The 14,620-nt window shown below is 44.6% G+C and overlaps 1 protein-coding gene across 2 annotated transcripts in view; it reads left to right on the top strand.

Annotated features, from left to right (window-relative positions):
• SLC22A16 (solute carrier family 22 member 16) overlaps positions 1-12,732 on the top strand; it is a 42,095-nt gene extending 29,363 nt beyond the window's left edge. For both annotated transcript variants that reach the window (XM_040474378.1, XM_040474379.1), the window contains exons 5-8: positions 1,206-1,333; positions 4,081-4,190; positions 5,649-5,748; positions 12,340-12,732. In XM_040474378.1, coding sequence (XP_040330312.1) covers positions 1,206-1,333; positions 4,081-4,190; positions 5,649-5,748; positions 12,340-12,549 — 548 coding nt within the window. In that variant the 3' untranslated portion in view covers positions 12,550-12,732. The remainder of the gene's footprint in view (positions 1-1,205; positions 1,334-4,080; positions 4,191-5,648; positions 5,749-12,339) is intronic.
• Positions 12,733-14,620: the final 1,888 nt, after the last annotated feature.

Below are 14,620 nucleotides of genomic sequence, written 5' to 3'. Positions count from 1 at the left end.
TGCGAAAAGATGGCAGTTTCCTAAGGGCGGTTGTGGGGTTTGTGCAGCTGGGTCGAGCTTGCTCCCTGTTTCATTGTGGCTGGTAGATACATAGCTTTTTTGCTCTGGATCTCCGATGCAAACTTTGGTTTTGCAAGAGAAGAGCTTTTAAGTCAGTTATGGACTAGATCCAGCTCTTTACTTTTGCTGTGGGGCAGTAAGAAGAGGCCAGAGGAAGTTTTTGTTCTATAGGGGATTTTTTTTCTTCAAGTTAATTTATTTGGTTTGAGAAAGAGCGAGCGCGAGCAGGGGAGAGGCAGAGAGAGAATCCCAAACAGGTTGCTCACTGTCAGCACACAACCCCATGCGGGGCTTGATCCCACAAACCCTGGGATCATGACCTGAGCTGAAATAAAGAGTTGGATGCTTAACTGCCTCAGCCACCCAGGTGCCCCTTGTGTTAGATTTTTAAATATTTTTTAATGTTTTATTTTATATTTGAGAGAGAGAGAGAGACAGAGACAGAGCGCAAGCAGGGGAGGGGCAGAGAGAGAAGGAGACACAGAATCTGAAGCAGGCTCCAGGCTCCCAGCGATCAGCACAAAGCCCCATGCAGGGCTCTATCCCATGAACCCTGAGATCATGATATGAGCTGAAAGCAAGAGTTAGAGGCTTAACTGACTGAGCCACCCTGGCGCCCCTTGTGTTAGAGTTTTCAATGTTTACTTTTAGGTTTGAAACCCATCACACATTTTCATTAGTTTGTGTACCTAGCCGACACTGAATTTTCTACTTAGTTCCTAAATTTGAAGTTACTAATATAGAATTTTTCCTAGTTCTGCCAAGCACGAGAAACCAAAGAGCAGAACTTATCAATGTCATCTATGAATTTACTTATTTATTCATCCGACAGGTCTGTCCTCTGGACACCATGCTGTGTACTGGGGAGCTGACAGCCTGGTAGGGGGCAGGATCCCTGGGACAGGTGATAAGTGCCAGGTGGATTGTGTGAGCATCAGTGCCCTTCACAGGAAACATCCTCCTCACTCCAGGGGATTTAAAAGGGTTAGGTCTTGCCGCCTTTCAGGCAGTCAGTGGGTGTTCTTGGGGGCTCCTGGAAGTGGGGAGAGGGCTAACCGTTCCTTTTGGGTGGTGGGTTAGAAGGAGAGGTCCCCTTGTGCAGTTGGTTGCCATGACTTATAGAGAGCCCTTTTGCTCAATGACAGGTGCAGTGGAAATTCCTGCCTACATCTTCATGTGCTTGGGGATGGACAGTATAGGGAGAAGAAAAGTTCTGGTGTTCTCCCTTATCTCAGGTGCACTGCTCTGTGGTGTCATTATGGTGATCCCCAAGGTGAGTTATTTTTTGTTTTCTTTAGGGCACGGTTAGTTGTATTATGACAGGAAGTACGAAGATCCATTCAGACATATGAACAGCATATATACATAACATTTTTAAATGTTTTCTTTACAAAAACCATTCTTTCTGTGTTACATAAATAATACATGTTCATTGTAAAAAAAAAATTAAGGAAAAATATGTTAAAATTAAAAAAAACCCGTAATCTCACTTCCCAGAGATGGCCCGTGTTGCATTTTGTAAACACAGTGATCCTGAATGAGGAAAGTAGATCACGCCTTCCAGTGATTATCATTATCTTAAACATTCATTCATTTAACAAATATGTATCTGGCATCTCTTATGTGCCAGGAGTTCTTCTAGTTGCTGGAGACACACAGTGAATCAAGTTTCTAGAAGTATGAAGAAAAACAAAACAAGATAAGGGATAGAGTGTATTTGTGTGTGTGTGTGTGTGTGTGTGTGTGTGCGCGCGCACGCATGCGTGCACGTGTGTGTGACATGTGTACTATTTTATTTTATCCAGGGTGATGGGGGATGGTGTGCTTCTCAGAGAAGGTGACAGTGGATTAGAAACCTGAAGGAGGGAGGAACCCATAGAGACATCTGAAAGATAAAATGAATTTTATATTCAGGACTATTTTAATTTGAATATCTTGTTTTTCATTGCAGTAGATTAGTAGTTTCCAATTTCTAGTATGCCTAAATCCCACAAGGAGCTTGTTCCCAAAAATGCAGTTTCTCACTGAGAAACTACTCAAACAACTTTCCTATTTCTGCATTTGGGCAAACTCCATCCCCTAGAATAACTCTTGCGTCAAAAAGGGCTCCTTTTCTTCCCTTCGCCCCCCCCCCCAAATGTTATCAGAACCTATTTTCATTCTTGATTTGGAAAATATAGTCACTATAACAATACTTTAAAATACCTTCTATAGGGGCGCCTGGGTGGCGCAGTCGGTTAAGCGTCCGACTTCAGCCAGGTCACGATCTCGCGGTCCGTGAGTTCGAGCCCCGCGTCAGGCCCTGGGTTGATGGCTCTGGGCTGATGGCTTGGAGCCTGGAGCCTGTTTCCGATTCTGTGTCTCCCTCTCTCTCTGCCCCTCCCCCGTTCATGCTCTGTCTCTCTCTGTCCCAAAATATAAATTAAAAAAGTTGAAAAAAATAAAAATAAAATAAAATACCTTCTATAATTTTCTGTAACGATTGTATCGTTATCTAGCAATAGTATCTCAACATTTAGAGCAAGGCATTTTAAGTTTTGCATATTGTTTGAAATTTACTTTAAGTTACCCAGGGACTTCCTTTTGTAGTAATACTTCATTTAATTATCAAGGTTGGCAAATCAAATTGTTTATGTACCTGAAATTTCCAAGTGATTGATACACAACTAATATGAATGCAGTAAAAAGACTCAGAGGACCGTGAGGGGACTTCATCCATACCGTTTTTGGTTTGTTTAAAAGAAATTTTTTGAAGTGTATTTATTTAATCTCATGAGCTGTGAGATCAGGACCGAAATCAAGAGTCAACACTTAACCGACTTAACCACCCAGGTGCCCCTAGTTTGCTTTTTAAAGTAATTTGCAGATATACTAGTTGAGTGATGGCAGCTGCTTTTGAGCTGGTGAAGATTTATGGGAGCCCCAGAACCTTTGAGTTATATAGTGGTTAAGCCCCAATGGTAATGGGGAAGACAGGAAAGTAGATGGCGGGGATTTCTAGAAACAGGGCACTAACACTTACCTACAAATTTCTCCCTTCTAATAAAATCTCTCCCCACATGGCAATGTCAACACACTTCGGTTTTTTCAAGTGACATTAATTCATTCAGCAAATACTGTCTACAAAAGGGACTGTCAACAAATTCATTCGGCAAACACATAGTTCATAGGGTGACAGTGTGACATTAGTTGCTTTATTAGAGGCATCATCAAATCTCAGTGATTTCCCAAAGCAGATATTTATTTCTCGTTCTTAGAAAGTTTGATGTGGATGCACCTGGTTGTTGGCAGAAGTGGAGGGAGAGTATCTGGCTCCATGGAGTCATTCAGGGATTCAGGTAGACCAAGGCGCTGCCATCCTCAATGTCGGGACTCCAGGGTCACCTGAGTCTCAACATCCAGCTGGCAGATAGGGGAGGAGAGAAAAGATGGAATGTGGGAGGTCTTTGTGAACACAGCGGGAAGTGGAGCATAGCAGGGACAGCAGAAACAGAGTTGGAGGCGCTGAGGGGTTTCACTGTTGAGGAATGTTATCAGCCAAAAGAAGAAAAAAAAATGTTTTAATAGTTCAGTTTATCACCTTCAAATTATCATCTGAAGATAACTTATAATCTAGAGGATTACTGTCACAAAGGATACAATTTGTTTTTATGGCTCTTTGATTCCTTCTGCTGGATCATTTCCAGAAGGAGTAGGTCAATTACTTGTGGAACCAGGACCATCTGGGCATGTCTCATTCCAAAGCAGCCTCTGCAAATGGCTTTTCTAATTGGGTAATTTGAAATCTCCAAGGCTGGGAGGAGGCACAATTAAACTTTTCCCTAAATTTCAAAAAAGATGGAAAGCTTTTCCAGACCAGGAGTAGAGATCACAAAACAAATTCAGAGAAATAAAACTTTTTATTGTTCTGAAAAATCCTGGGTAGTTAGAAAGTTTTAAATAATAATGTTAAAGATTTTATGTTTTCTGTTTAAAAGTATTACTTATGATGGTCTATTTTGCTAATCCATGTCTTTCCAGAATTACTTTATTTGGACTGTGGTGGTGACCATGGCTGGAAAATTTGCCATAGGGGCAGCGTTTGGCCTCATTTACCTTTATACAGCAGAGCTGTATCCAACCATGGTAAGGTAAGAACTACTTATTTTTCTTCTGTTTCCTTGTTGTCTTTTACTTACATGTCATTTCAATATATTTGGCCTTTGAGTATAAATGCTTTCTTTCGGTAGCAGTTACTGGAGCGCTGAGATAATGAGAAAGTTACAGGATGACGCTAATTCTGAATCGGAGGCTTTGTCTACACTTCATTAGCAAGGATAGTAAAGAAATTGTGAAATCACACTCTATTATTCTAGAACCATTCTAAATCTCAAGTGCAGTTGACTTATACTGACTCTCCATACGACTCAAGGCTAATCTTCTCAGGATGTGTCTCTTGATGTTCTGATGTCACTTGTCTTAATTTTTAGGGCTGCTGTAACAAAACACCAAAGTTTGGGTCAAACAGCAGAAATCTATTTTCTGGAGGCTAAGATCCAGGTGTTTGGATCTGAAGTCCAAGATCCAAGGTGTTTGGCAGATTTGGTTTCTCCTAGAGCCTCTCTCCTTGGTTTAATAAGAGATACTTATGCACTTAAAAAATACATTTTTTCCTTCTTACTAGATATTCTGTAAGGTTTCCTTACATAACTTTTAACAAAAAGCACATTAAGGTATTGCTTGGGGCTCCTGGGAGGCTCAGTCAGGCCTCCGACTCTTGGTTTTGGCTCAGGTCATGATCTCACTGTTTCATAAGATCGAGCCCCACACACTGGAAGGGCAGAGCCTGCTTGGGATTCTCTCTCTTCCTCTCTCCCTCTGCCCCTGCCCTGCTCGCACTGTCTGTCTCTCTCAAAATAAAGAAATAAACCTAAAAAAAGATATTACTTGGCTTTAAAAAATTGAAATAGAATGTTCCACAGGTATAAATCTTCCGTTCTCCCAAATTCCCATTCCCTACCCCAAAGGAATTCCTGCTCTAGAAGGCTGATGTTATTCTCAATGTTAGACTGAATGAATATATAGAAGGGCCTCATCTGCGTAGCAAAGGAAGAATGGTTTATCTTTTTTTTTTTTTTTTTTTTTGGTCTTGAACTCTCTGTATGCTTGTATACACCACTGTTTCACAGAACGTGGATATAGATCACAAGTGATTCTTGAAACAGTGTGAAATGATTTTCAAGTATATTAGGACGAGCATAAGTGTTCTTAGGTTTATTTTGTGCTGGGCGTGCGGACAGGGGCTGCCTCTGTGCTCCGCTGGGCTTCAGTTCTGTCTTTTTTTTTTTTTTTTAACATTTTATTTATTTATTTTTTTGAGAGAGAGAGAGAGAGAGAGAGAGACAGAGCACAAGTGGGTGAGAGGCAGAGGGAGAGGGAGACACAGAATCCAAAGCAGGCTCCAGGCTCTGAGCTGTCAACACAGAGCCCGACGCGGGGCTCGAACTCACAAACCGTGAGATCATGACCTGAGCTGAAGTCGGACGCTTAGCCGACTGAGCCACCCAGGCACCCCGTGGCTGCTGTCTTAACGCTCCTCCCGTTTGCAGGTCGCTGGCCGTGGGAAGCGGCAGCATGGTGAGCCGCGTGGGAAGCATCATGGCCCCGTTCTGCGTTTACCTCTCCAGCATTTGGAACTTCCTACCACAGGTGTCCATCAGTTTATAGGCCCTCACTGAGACAGCAGAGAGGCAGAGCAGCTAACTGCCTTCTATCTCTTTACTCATTGGAAGCCAATTTGTAATTCAATGATGGAGGTTTCTAGAAACGTGATTAACAGCTCACCAGTCGGTAAGTAGAGTGGTGGCTGCTGTTTCCTGTTGGATCCCTTCCACCACTGGTGAGCTGTTAACCGCAATCGTGCCCACTGTGGAAGGACCCTCTCCCCTCCCATCTCATGCAGCTGCGTGGGGAGAGCTCTGTTGTCCGTCCTCCCTCTGGGTTCCCGCTGCATGCCTGCCGGTCAGGGTCAATTCTGGAGGCTGCCTGCCGCTTGGAGGGTTCTGTGGTGCCTGGTGGAGAGGTTTAGGGTCCTGGTTTTCAGCTTACCTGAAACTTGACAGGCTCTTCATGGTGAGGAGGAAGAAAATGGGAAGCAGGTGGGGTGGGGGGTTAGGGAGGCAGGGAGGGTTTGGGGGCGGCCCGAGGTGCTCTGAGACTAGGGGGAGAGCCCTGGGTCTGTGGCCCTCTCCCCCTTCCTTCAGGTGCCCTCTCCTGAATTTCTTTGCCGTAGCTCTGTCTAGGCTGTCCCCTCTCGTCCTCAAGGCTGCTCATTCTTTTTCTGGGTTCCCCTTAACTAGACTCACTCTCTGGGAGCCGTCCTGGCTCTCCTCCCCAGTCCCTGCATGGATAACCTCTTCTCAGTTCTTCCTTCCCTTCCAAGCTGCAAACCCACCCTTCCGCTGGGCTCATGGATATTCTCCCTGCGTGTCTCACAAACGAAGTCAGCTTTTCCCAGACTGAAGGGGTCAGTGCTTTAGAGCCCTTCTCCTCTGCCTCCCGCTTTGGGTTAGGAGTCCGTGGCCTCCAGCCTGACACTTGAGCATCAGCGTTTCATTTACCCTGTGCTTCTGTCCCCCTCTCCTCCCAACCCATGACCCCAAATCCTCCCCTTCTTTCTCAAAACCACCCCAGCTTGCTTGCTTCCAGTTCAGTTGCCCCCCACCTTCTGCCTCCCAGATCCTCTCCCTGCGCTCACCCCCACCCCATCAGAAGAGTTTGCCAGACCACAGCTCTGACCCAGCTGCCCTGTCACCTTCAGAATGGACTAAACTCCAAGCTCTTCCGGATGTTGAAGTCCCTTCCAGATGGATCCCCTGCAGATCGCCCCTGTCCTGTTTTATTTCCTCACCCACTTCCTTCCTCTGCACCCTTCTCTCCTCCTGTGCCTGTTCCCCTCTGCAGAGAAGCCTCCTCCCATCTCCGCTTGCTAAACTTCCATGTACCCTTTAAGAGGCAGAGCAAACCCGACTTCTCTGAGAAAGACCCAGATCCGTGACCCCACCTCTCCCTTCCTTAGTCTGTGTAACATTTCATATGTGCCCCTTTCCCAGCCCACGGCCACAGTCTGGCTTTATTATCTTCATGCATGTTTTTGTCCCCTTCCTTAAACTGTTGGCCTCTTGCAAGACAGGGCACTTTGTATCCCCACAACTGTGTCCAGCAAAAGCATTTCCCTCACCCTGTGTGCCACTCACGTTATAATTTATTTGATATTTTAAATCAAATAGACTGGCTTTTTAAAATTAGCTTTGTCTTCAACACTATTGTCAGAGAAGTCATGGGTGTTTCGGTAGTTATTGGTTTTTCAAAATACAGTAACAAAATCTCACAATAGAACAAAGTGTGTGATGCTACCTTAAAAAAATCACCTTGCACGCACAGGTACACCTGCTCTTCGGATGTCTTTGGGAATCTCACATTCCAGCAACAGGCACTCAATCAAGTTTGCTTAACTGAGGTGTTGGGATGCCAGCATATTTTGTGGGCTGACCCTGAGGTTGAGAAATGATATGTGCTGTCTAGCCTGTGCGGGGAGGTGTTTTTGGAGAGCCCACCATCCTTTTTAGGGCATGGGCTTTTCTAGAAGCATCTCCTTTAGGCTAGCACTTTGTGTTCCTCATTAAATAAATAGAAGATAAAAATGGAGAAGGCGTTTTTGAAACCAATAAGCTGAAACATACAGAAGATACATATATCTATAAAAGCAAGCTACTATAAAAATACTAAAAACTAATAAAGATGGAAAAAAAAAAAAAAGACACCCGTAAGAGTCAATTAGGGGCTATGTAGTCAAGAGGGATTTTAAATTTTATCCAACAGATACTTAAATGGCACTTGTTATGCAAAACCACGAAAATTGGTCTTCATAGAATGCAGATACTGTTCATTGCTATCCCCATTTTACAGATGAGGCTGATGAATAGAAAGTAATCATTAGCCCGAGGTCACATACCCTAGAGGTGACAGAGCTTGGATTCAAACCAAATACCAGATTTTGTTACTGTATTTTGAAAAACCGATAACTAGCAAAACACCCATGAGGTTAAACAAAACACCCATGAGGTTAAACAAACAGTACAAAAGGGAATACAAAAAACTGAGCTCCTCCTCCACCCTGACCTGGAACCGCCCTAGTCCCCTTTCCCCAAGACGACCCCGGTCAGGAGGATCTTGTAGATATTTGCAGGGCTATTCTGTGAATATGGTTCCTTTGGATGCAACAGATGTTGCTTGTTGTTTTAAATGAGTAAAAACAATAAATGATTAAATTTCTCATTCAGCTTATTTACGGGAGTCAAACTGCCTAAGGAGCCAATATTTTCATTTGAAGGAATGGAAATGCTAAACTAAAAGATAAGTTTGTCTTTCTCTTTTGAAAAGAAGCACATGAAAATCACTCATTCTGATGCTTCTTTTATCAACCATTGTTTTCTGGTAATCTGAAAAAGAGTGGACTCTAATTCATATCAGTTTTGAATTCATCATTGAGTTTGGCAAAGATTTACTGAGTGTTGATTTTGAACCAACCCCTCTGTTAGGTGCTATGGAGCAGAGATGAGAGAAACAGCCTCTTCTTGAGAGACATCGGTCCAGTGTGGTGGGGAAGGCCGAAGAACAAACCATCCCGAGCCCCAAAGACAAGGGCTATAGATGAAGGCTGCATGTAGGGAATGCCAGAGTTATGAGTTGTAGGAGAGGGCGACCAACCCAGGCTAAGGCCAGAGGGGAGGCTTCCTGGAGGAGGGGGCCTTTAATCTGTGTCTGGAAGAGCCAGTGAGGGTCAGCCAAGGGACAAGGAGAGAAGGGAATTCTAGGCCGGGGCCATCCCCCCCGGGCCGGGGCCGGGGGGGGCCCCCAAGAAAAAAAAAACAAAAAAAACAAACCACCAGACACCAAATAGAAGCGAGGCAAGATTTTATTCCCGGCTGGGCCAAACCTGATCTCCTGATCTTAAGGAGAAAAAAGTGCAGAGAATGGCCCCGAACAAAAGTAGCAGTGAGCTTATGTGGATTTTAGCAAGTCAGAGTACGTCATTATTTAGTTAACCAATTACAATTTACAGCATTTCATGGTAGCCATTCATATTGTGACACAGAGACGTTAGTCTTGGCGGGAACCTATCAATTTAAAGTTCTTTGTCCTAAGAGGGTTTAAAATGACCAGAGTTAGACACCTAAGATACCGTGGGGAGTGAGTTCGTGACTTTTTACATTTTGGTCTTGCCTAGGCTAGATCTTGGTAGAAAGGGTGGGGGAGCGTTTTGCAACCTAAGTTATCTATTTATTTATTATTTAAAAAAAAAAAAATTTTTTTTTCAACGTTTATTTATTTTGGGGACAGAGAGAGACAGAGCATGAACGGGGGAGGGGCAGAGAGAGAGGGAGACACAGAATCGGAAACAGGCTCCAGGCTCTGAGCCATCAGCCCAGAGCCCGACGCAGGGCTCGAACTCACGGAGCGCGAGATCGTAACCTGGCTGAAGTCGGACGCTTAACCGACTGCGCCACCCAGGCGCCCCCTAAGTTCTCTATTTAGCAAGCAGGCGAAGTTACAGAAGCGAGATAGGGCGGTTAGTAATTTCCCATAACCCTAATAGGGAACTACATAAGCTTTTTATCTCAATTATTCATGAAAGGTGAGTTTAAGCTGAACTCATGTACAATAAGCTTTCTGATATCTTATAAGTTGACCTATTACAGGGAACAGGAAGGCAACAGCTTACAGGAAAAAAGGAACATGGCCAGTTTGGGTTTGGGGGCGAGCTTATTGCTAACAGCTAGGGTGGGTTGTGGGTGTCAGGAGATAAATCTGGAAAAACAGGCAGGGATGTCAAAGGAGGTCAGAAGGGAGGTGCATGCCTACTACAGTCGGCTTAGAGATGACAGGATGGAAAAGTCGCCTCCGCAGGACCTGGTGACCCGTTAGTTGTGCTGGAGGTGGGGAGCAGGAGGGATGCCAGAGCCATTCTTGGGGCTGGAAGGAACTCAGGAGGAGTCACAGGGTTGAAGTGGGGAAGGACAGCGCCCTGGAATTGTGTGTGATGAGTGTGAGGCACCTGCAGGACGGCCGGCAGAGGCGTCTGGGAGGCAACGCCTTTCCAGGTCTGGAGCTGGGGGGGGGGGGGGAGGGGGAGTGGGTGTGGGAGTCGTGAGGGAGGGGTGAGCAGACTGAAGAGCAGAGCCCTAGGAACGATGGCGTTTAAGGCGTGATGGACGGAGGGCCCGGGTCCGGCAGCCAGGGAGGTGGGGAGGTGACCAGGACCCCAAAGGAAGAGAGGAAGTGAGGAAGGCAGGAGAGGACAGTGGCCAAGAAGGACCAGGACAGGAAAATGTCTGGTTGGTTGGCAGCTAGGAGTCTGTGGCTTGGGGAGCGCAGCTCCTGTGGGTGGAAGGAGAGGGAGAGAGGACAGCGGGAAGCAATGGCCGCCGTGCAGGGGATGAGCCAGCAGCCAGAGTGGTGTAGGCCCAGGCTGAGGGCCTCTCTGGCTTCTTCGAATGATAAAATCGCATTTATTGACTGCTTACCGTGGTCAGGCACTGTTTAAGTGCCTTAAATGTGTCCTTTAATTAAACCTTTCAACCGTCCTCTGAGGGAGGTTCTATTGCTATTTCCATTTCACAGATAAGGAAACCGAGGAGCCGGAAGTTTAGGTAGCTTGCTCAAGTTCACACAGGTAGCAAGAACAAGTTCCCAGGAGGAGTGGGTACAGAGATTATAAGAGGCTCGAGAACTGTTGTTTTTACTGAAGGAAAACAACCAGTGGAAAGGAAAAGGTCAAAAACCTGTGAGAAGGAGGGAGGCCTGTTGATAGAGGAGCCCCCTTCTGAGGCCGAGGCCGGAGGCAGTGGGGTCTGGAGAGGATGAAGGGGGAGTGAGAGGTGGGGCATGAGGGGTAGGGGCTTGTGAGGAGGCTGGAGGGGCTGGAGGGAGCTGACCAGGGGGCCGGGAGGCCAGGTCTTCTGCTGATAGAGAGGAGGGGCTGGAGGGCTATGGGTTTGTGTACTGGGGGACTCTTCTCACTGCCAAGCCAGAAAGAAAACCCCGGTCCCGTCTGGGATTCTATTTCTTGTTTCGACTTATTCGATGGGTGTACCTGCTACTTCTCGAGGCACCAAAGATGCCTTCAAGCGTCCTTTGGAGGATCACTTTGAATTCTGCTACTGCTTCTAGGCTTGCTCATGTCTTTCTAAGAATTAGGTTAGCAGCGTTCCACAAAACAAAACCAAGCCCTGTCTTCTCAAGGCCACGCATATTGTTGAGGCGGCCGTGCATCACGTCATGGTTGCTCTGTGTGCTTTGCGTTTCACGTTCTCGGAGGTGGTAAAAGCACCAAGTATGTGGATTTATCGGGAAAACCATCTAACTTACGGGCTCTTCCCAGGCAGTAGTTTTGGCTGGACGAGTTTGAATTATGTAAGGATGGAACATTTGTACAGACTGTGTGGAGGTTTAGTTCCAGAATCCACCCAGCATCTCATACGGCTCAACAGAGAATAGATATATAGATTTGCATTTTAAAAATTGAGGTAAAATTGGTGTAATGTGATTTGCATTTTTAAAGGCACACACCTTGGTGCTAATCTAGAAGGTTGCCTTTGATGTGTCAAAATTTGGAAAGTAGAGAAACACTGAATTATTTTTAAGGAAATTAGATGGATCCTCACCCCCCAAAGTAGCAATTAGTTTTCATTTGCCTTTGTTTGGTTTCTCCCTAAATTCTGTAGGCTTTGGTTCATTGAAACATTTCATTTGTGCATTCATTCAGTCATTCATTCATTCTGTGCCATTTATTGAACACTGACAGTGTACCAATTTGGGGGGGTAAGGACAGGGTTGACCAAGGCAGTCTCTGACCATTAAGTCCCAACCCAAGGCTCAATTGCTGGGTTTCTCTCTAAGACTCTGGGATCCGGGAAGATGCAATAAGGACTTTTTTCCCCCATGCATCTCCTAGGACAGTGCCTGCAAGAGTACTACTCTAGGCACAACTGGGATTTATTGAGTAGGTCTCCATAGTGGTCAATGAAGTGATGAGTGACCATTATGCCGGACTGCATAAGTAACCAAAGCCTAGTTCTGTATAAGTAACCAAAGATTTCACCAGGAAATAAAAATGACAACTGTTACATCAAATTTAATTCTATTGCCTCTGAAAAAGGCTCAGAAATTATTATTCTGAAGGGTACGTTGCTTTCTAGGTATGTCACTTATTATTGTTTTTTTTTAAATTCCTTCTAGTTGCTTGTTGGGATTTTGGCCTTCATCAGTGGAGTGCTGTCACTAATGCTTCCAGAAACCATGGGAAAGCCTCTGGCAACGACTTGGGAGGAAGCTGCTAAACAGGATACAGAAAAAGATAGTTCAGGCAAATTATTTCCCACAACCAATAATACTGCGTTGGAAAAAATAGAAGTGATTGACTCAGGGGTTTCTGGTCTTAGTGAATAAACGTGCCGTATGTGCCGTCTAGCACCTGAAATATTGTTTACTTTCATGACTTTGTATTCGAGGAATATTATTCTCATCTCCTGAATGTGATTTGTATGTGTCTTTTAAAAATTTTTTGTAAGAAAGTCTTAAAATGATAATTTTGTAAAAGTAAAAGAAATAAAACCAAGATGAGAATTCTCATTTTTTATGCCGCTTTATTGCCACAAAATATTTCTTCCTATTTGTTCTTATATGTCATTGATCCTCAACCCTCCCCCCTGTCCCCTGCTGTGCCTGCCTGAGGGAAGACCCACACTGTCTTCAGGACCAGGGTCCTTGGGAACTGTGGACTGGGAAAAATGGGCATGGCAGCTTTTGACAAAGCCCTTTGAAGATTCTAGTTCTGATATTCCTTTCCCTCTTAGGAGAATCCTAGCTCTAAATGCAAGTTTTATTCAGAAATGCTCTGTCAAAAAATGTTTGTCTTCATAATTTAACCATGAAAACCATAGCTGCAGAAAAAACAGATCTTGCTTTCCAGCACCCTCGGGACACAAGGCATGAGTTTTCTAGTCTGACATTCTTATCTCTCCTAAATTTGCCGAATGCCCTCCCTAAGTCTCCTTCAAGCTACAGAGAAACTGTGGCATTTTAGTGCACTGCAAAATTTTTGTTTGCAGATCATCCAGGAAATTGACTCTAAGTACCATTTGGATCTGTCACCAATGTAAAAAAAAAAAAACAAACACATTAAGTATTCATTTTTGAGAGTTTTTTTTTTTACAGGAAGATTTTACTTTTGTTTTTTTAAGTACTAAGTTTTGTTTCCTCAACTTTATCTAAAACCATATTTTGCAAATATGTTCAGTTTATATTTTGCAAATATGTTCAGTTTAACATCCTGAACATTTCAACAGCAAAATTTGGGCATAATTTTACCTTTAGAAGAATACATTTCAGACAAGTTTGCTATAAGTTTTGGATTTTTTCTTTCTTATGGTTTCATCAGAAGCTCATTATTTTTTTCTTCTTTGCTCTTGAAATCGAGCTGTCAGATATGCTTTATTGGAATTGGTGAAGTACTGGGGCACCTGGGTGGCTCAGTCAATGAAGTGTCCAGCTCTTGATTTCAGCTCAGGTCATGATCTCACGGTTCATGACTTTGAAACCTGCATCCGGCTCTGTGTTGACAGTGCAGATCCTGCTTGGGATTCTCTCTTTCCCTCTCTCTCTCTCTGCCCCTCCCCTGCTTGCGTGCGCAGCGCACTCTCTCTCAAAGGAAAAAAAAAAAAGAATTTGGTGAAGTATTAGTGGCAGAGGCAAGTAAAAGGATTAAGACAACTTTATTGATACTGGTTTTTAAAAAGCACTGCTAGGGGCGCCTGGGTGGCGCAGTCGGTTAAGCGTCCGACTTCAGCCAGGTCACGATCTCGCGCTCCGTGAGTTCGAGCCCCGCGTCGGGCTCTGGGCTGATGGCTCAGAGCCTGGAGCCTGTTTCCGGTTCTGTGTCTTCCTCTCTCTCTGCCCCTCCCCCATTCATGCTCTGTCTCTCTCTGTCCCCACCCCCCCCCCCGCCAAAAAAAAGCATTGCTAAGGGGGAAAAAGGGATTTACCCCGAATTATTCAGACTTTTTATATTAATTCAGTTCCCTGGATAATCTCTCAGTTCTTCACTTGGCCTTTCCACTTGGAAAATAAAAAACCCCCCAAACCTCTCTCCCTTTGTAAGGAAAAACAAAATAATAGAAGGATATGAGAGGGAGATTTTCTTTCTCTTTTATCTCACCTCTTCTTGTGTCTCTTTTTTTCCTTTAACCTTAGCTTGTTTTACTTTTTTTTTAATTTTTTTAATGTTTATTTATTTTTGAGAGATGCAGAGTGTGAGTGGGGGAGGGGCAGAGAGAGAAGGAGACACAGAATCTGGAGCAGTCTCCAGGCTCTGAGCGGTCAGCACAGAGCCCAATGTGGGGCTCGAACTCACAAACTGTGACATCATGACCTGAGCTGAAGTCGGACGCTTAACCAGCTGAGCCACAAAAGGGCCCCATTGTTTTTCTACTGTTACTTAGGTTTTTCCCTCTTAGTTAAT

This window comes from Herpailurus yagouaroundi, unplaced genomic scaffold (assembly GCF_014898765.1).
Source record: "Herpailurus yagouaroundi ecotype Mexico unplaced genomic scaffold, PumYag 139, whole genome shotgun sequence".
Lineage (NCBI taxonomy): Eukaryota > Metazoa > Chordata > Mammalia > Carnivora > Felidae > Herpailurus > Herpailurus yagouaroundi.
The sequence above is the reverse complement of the archived record's forward strand: the minus strand, read 5'-3'. Positions and strand labels throughout refer to the sequence as shown.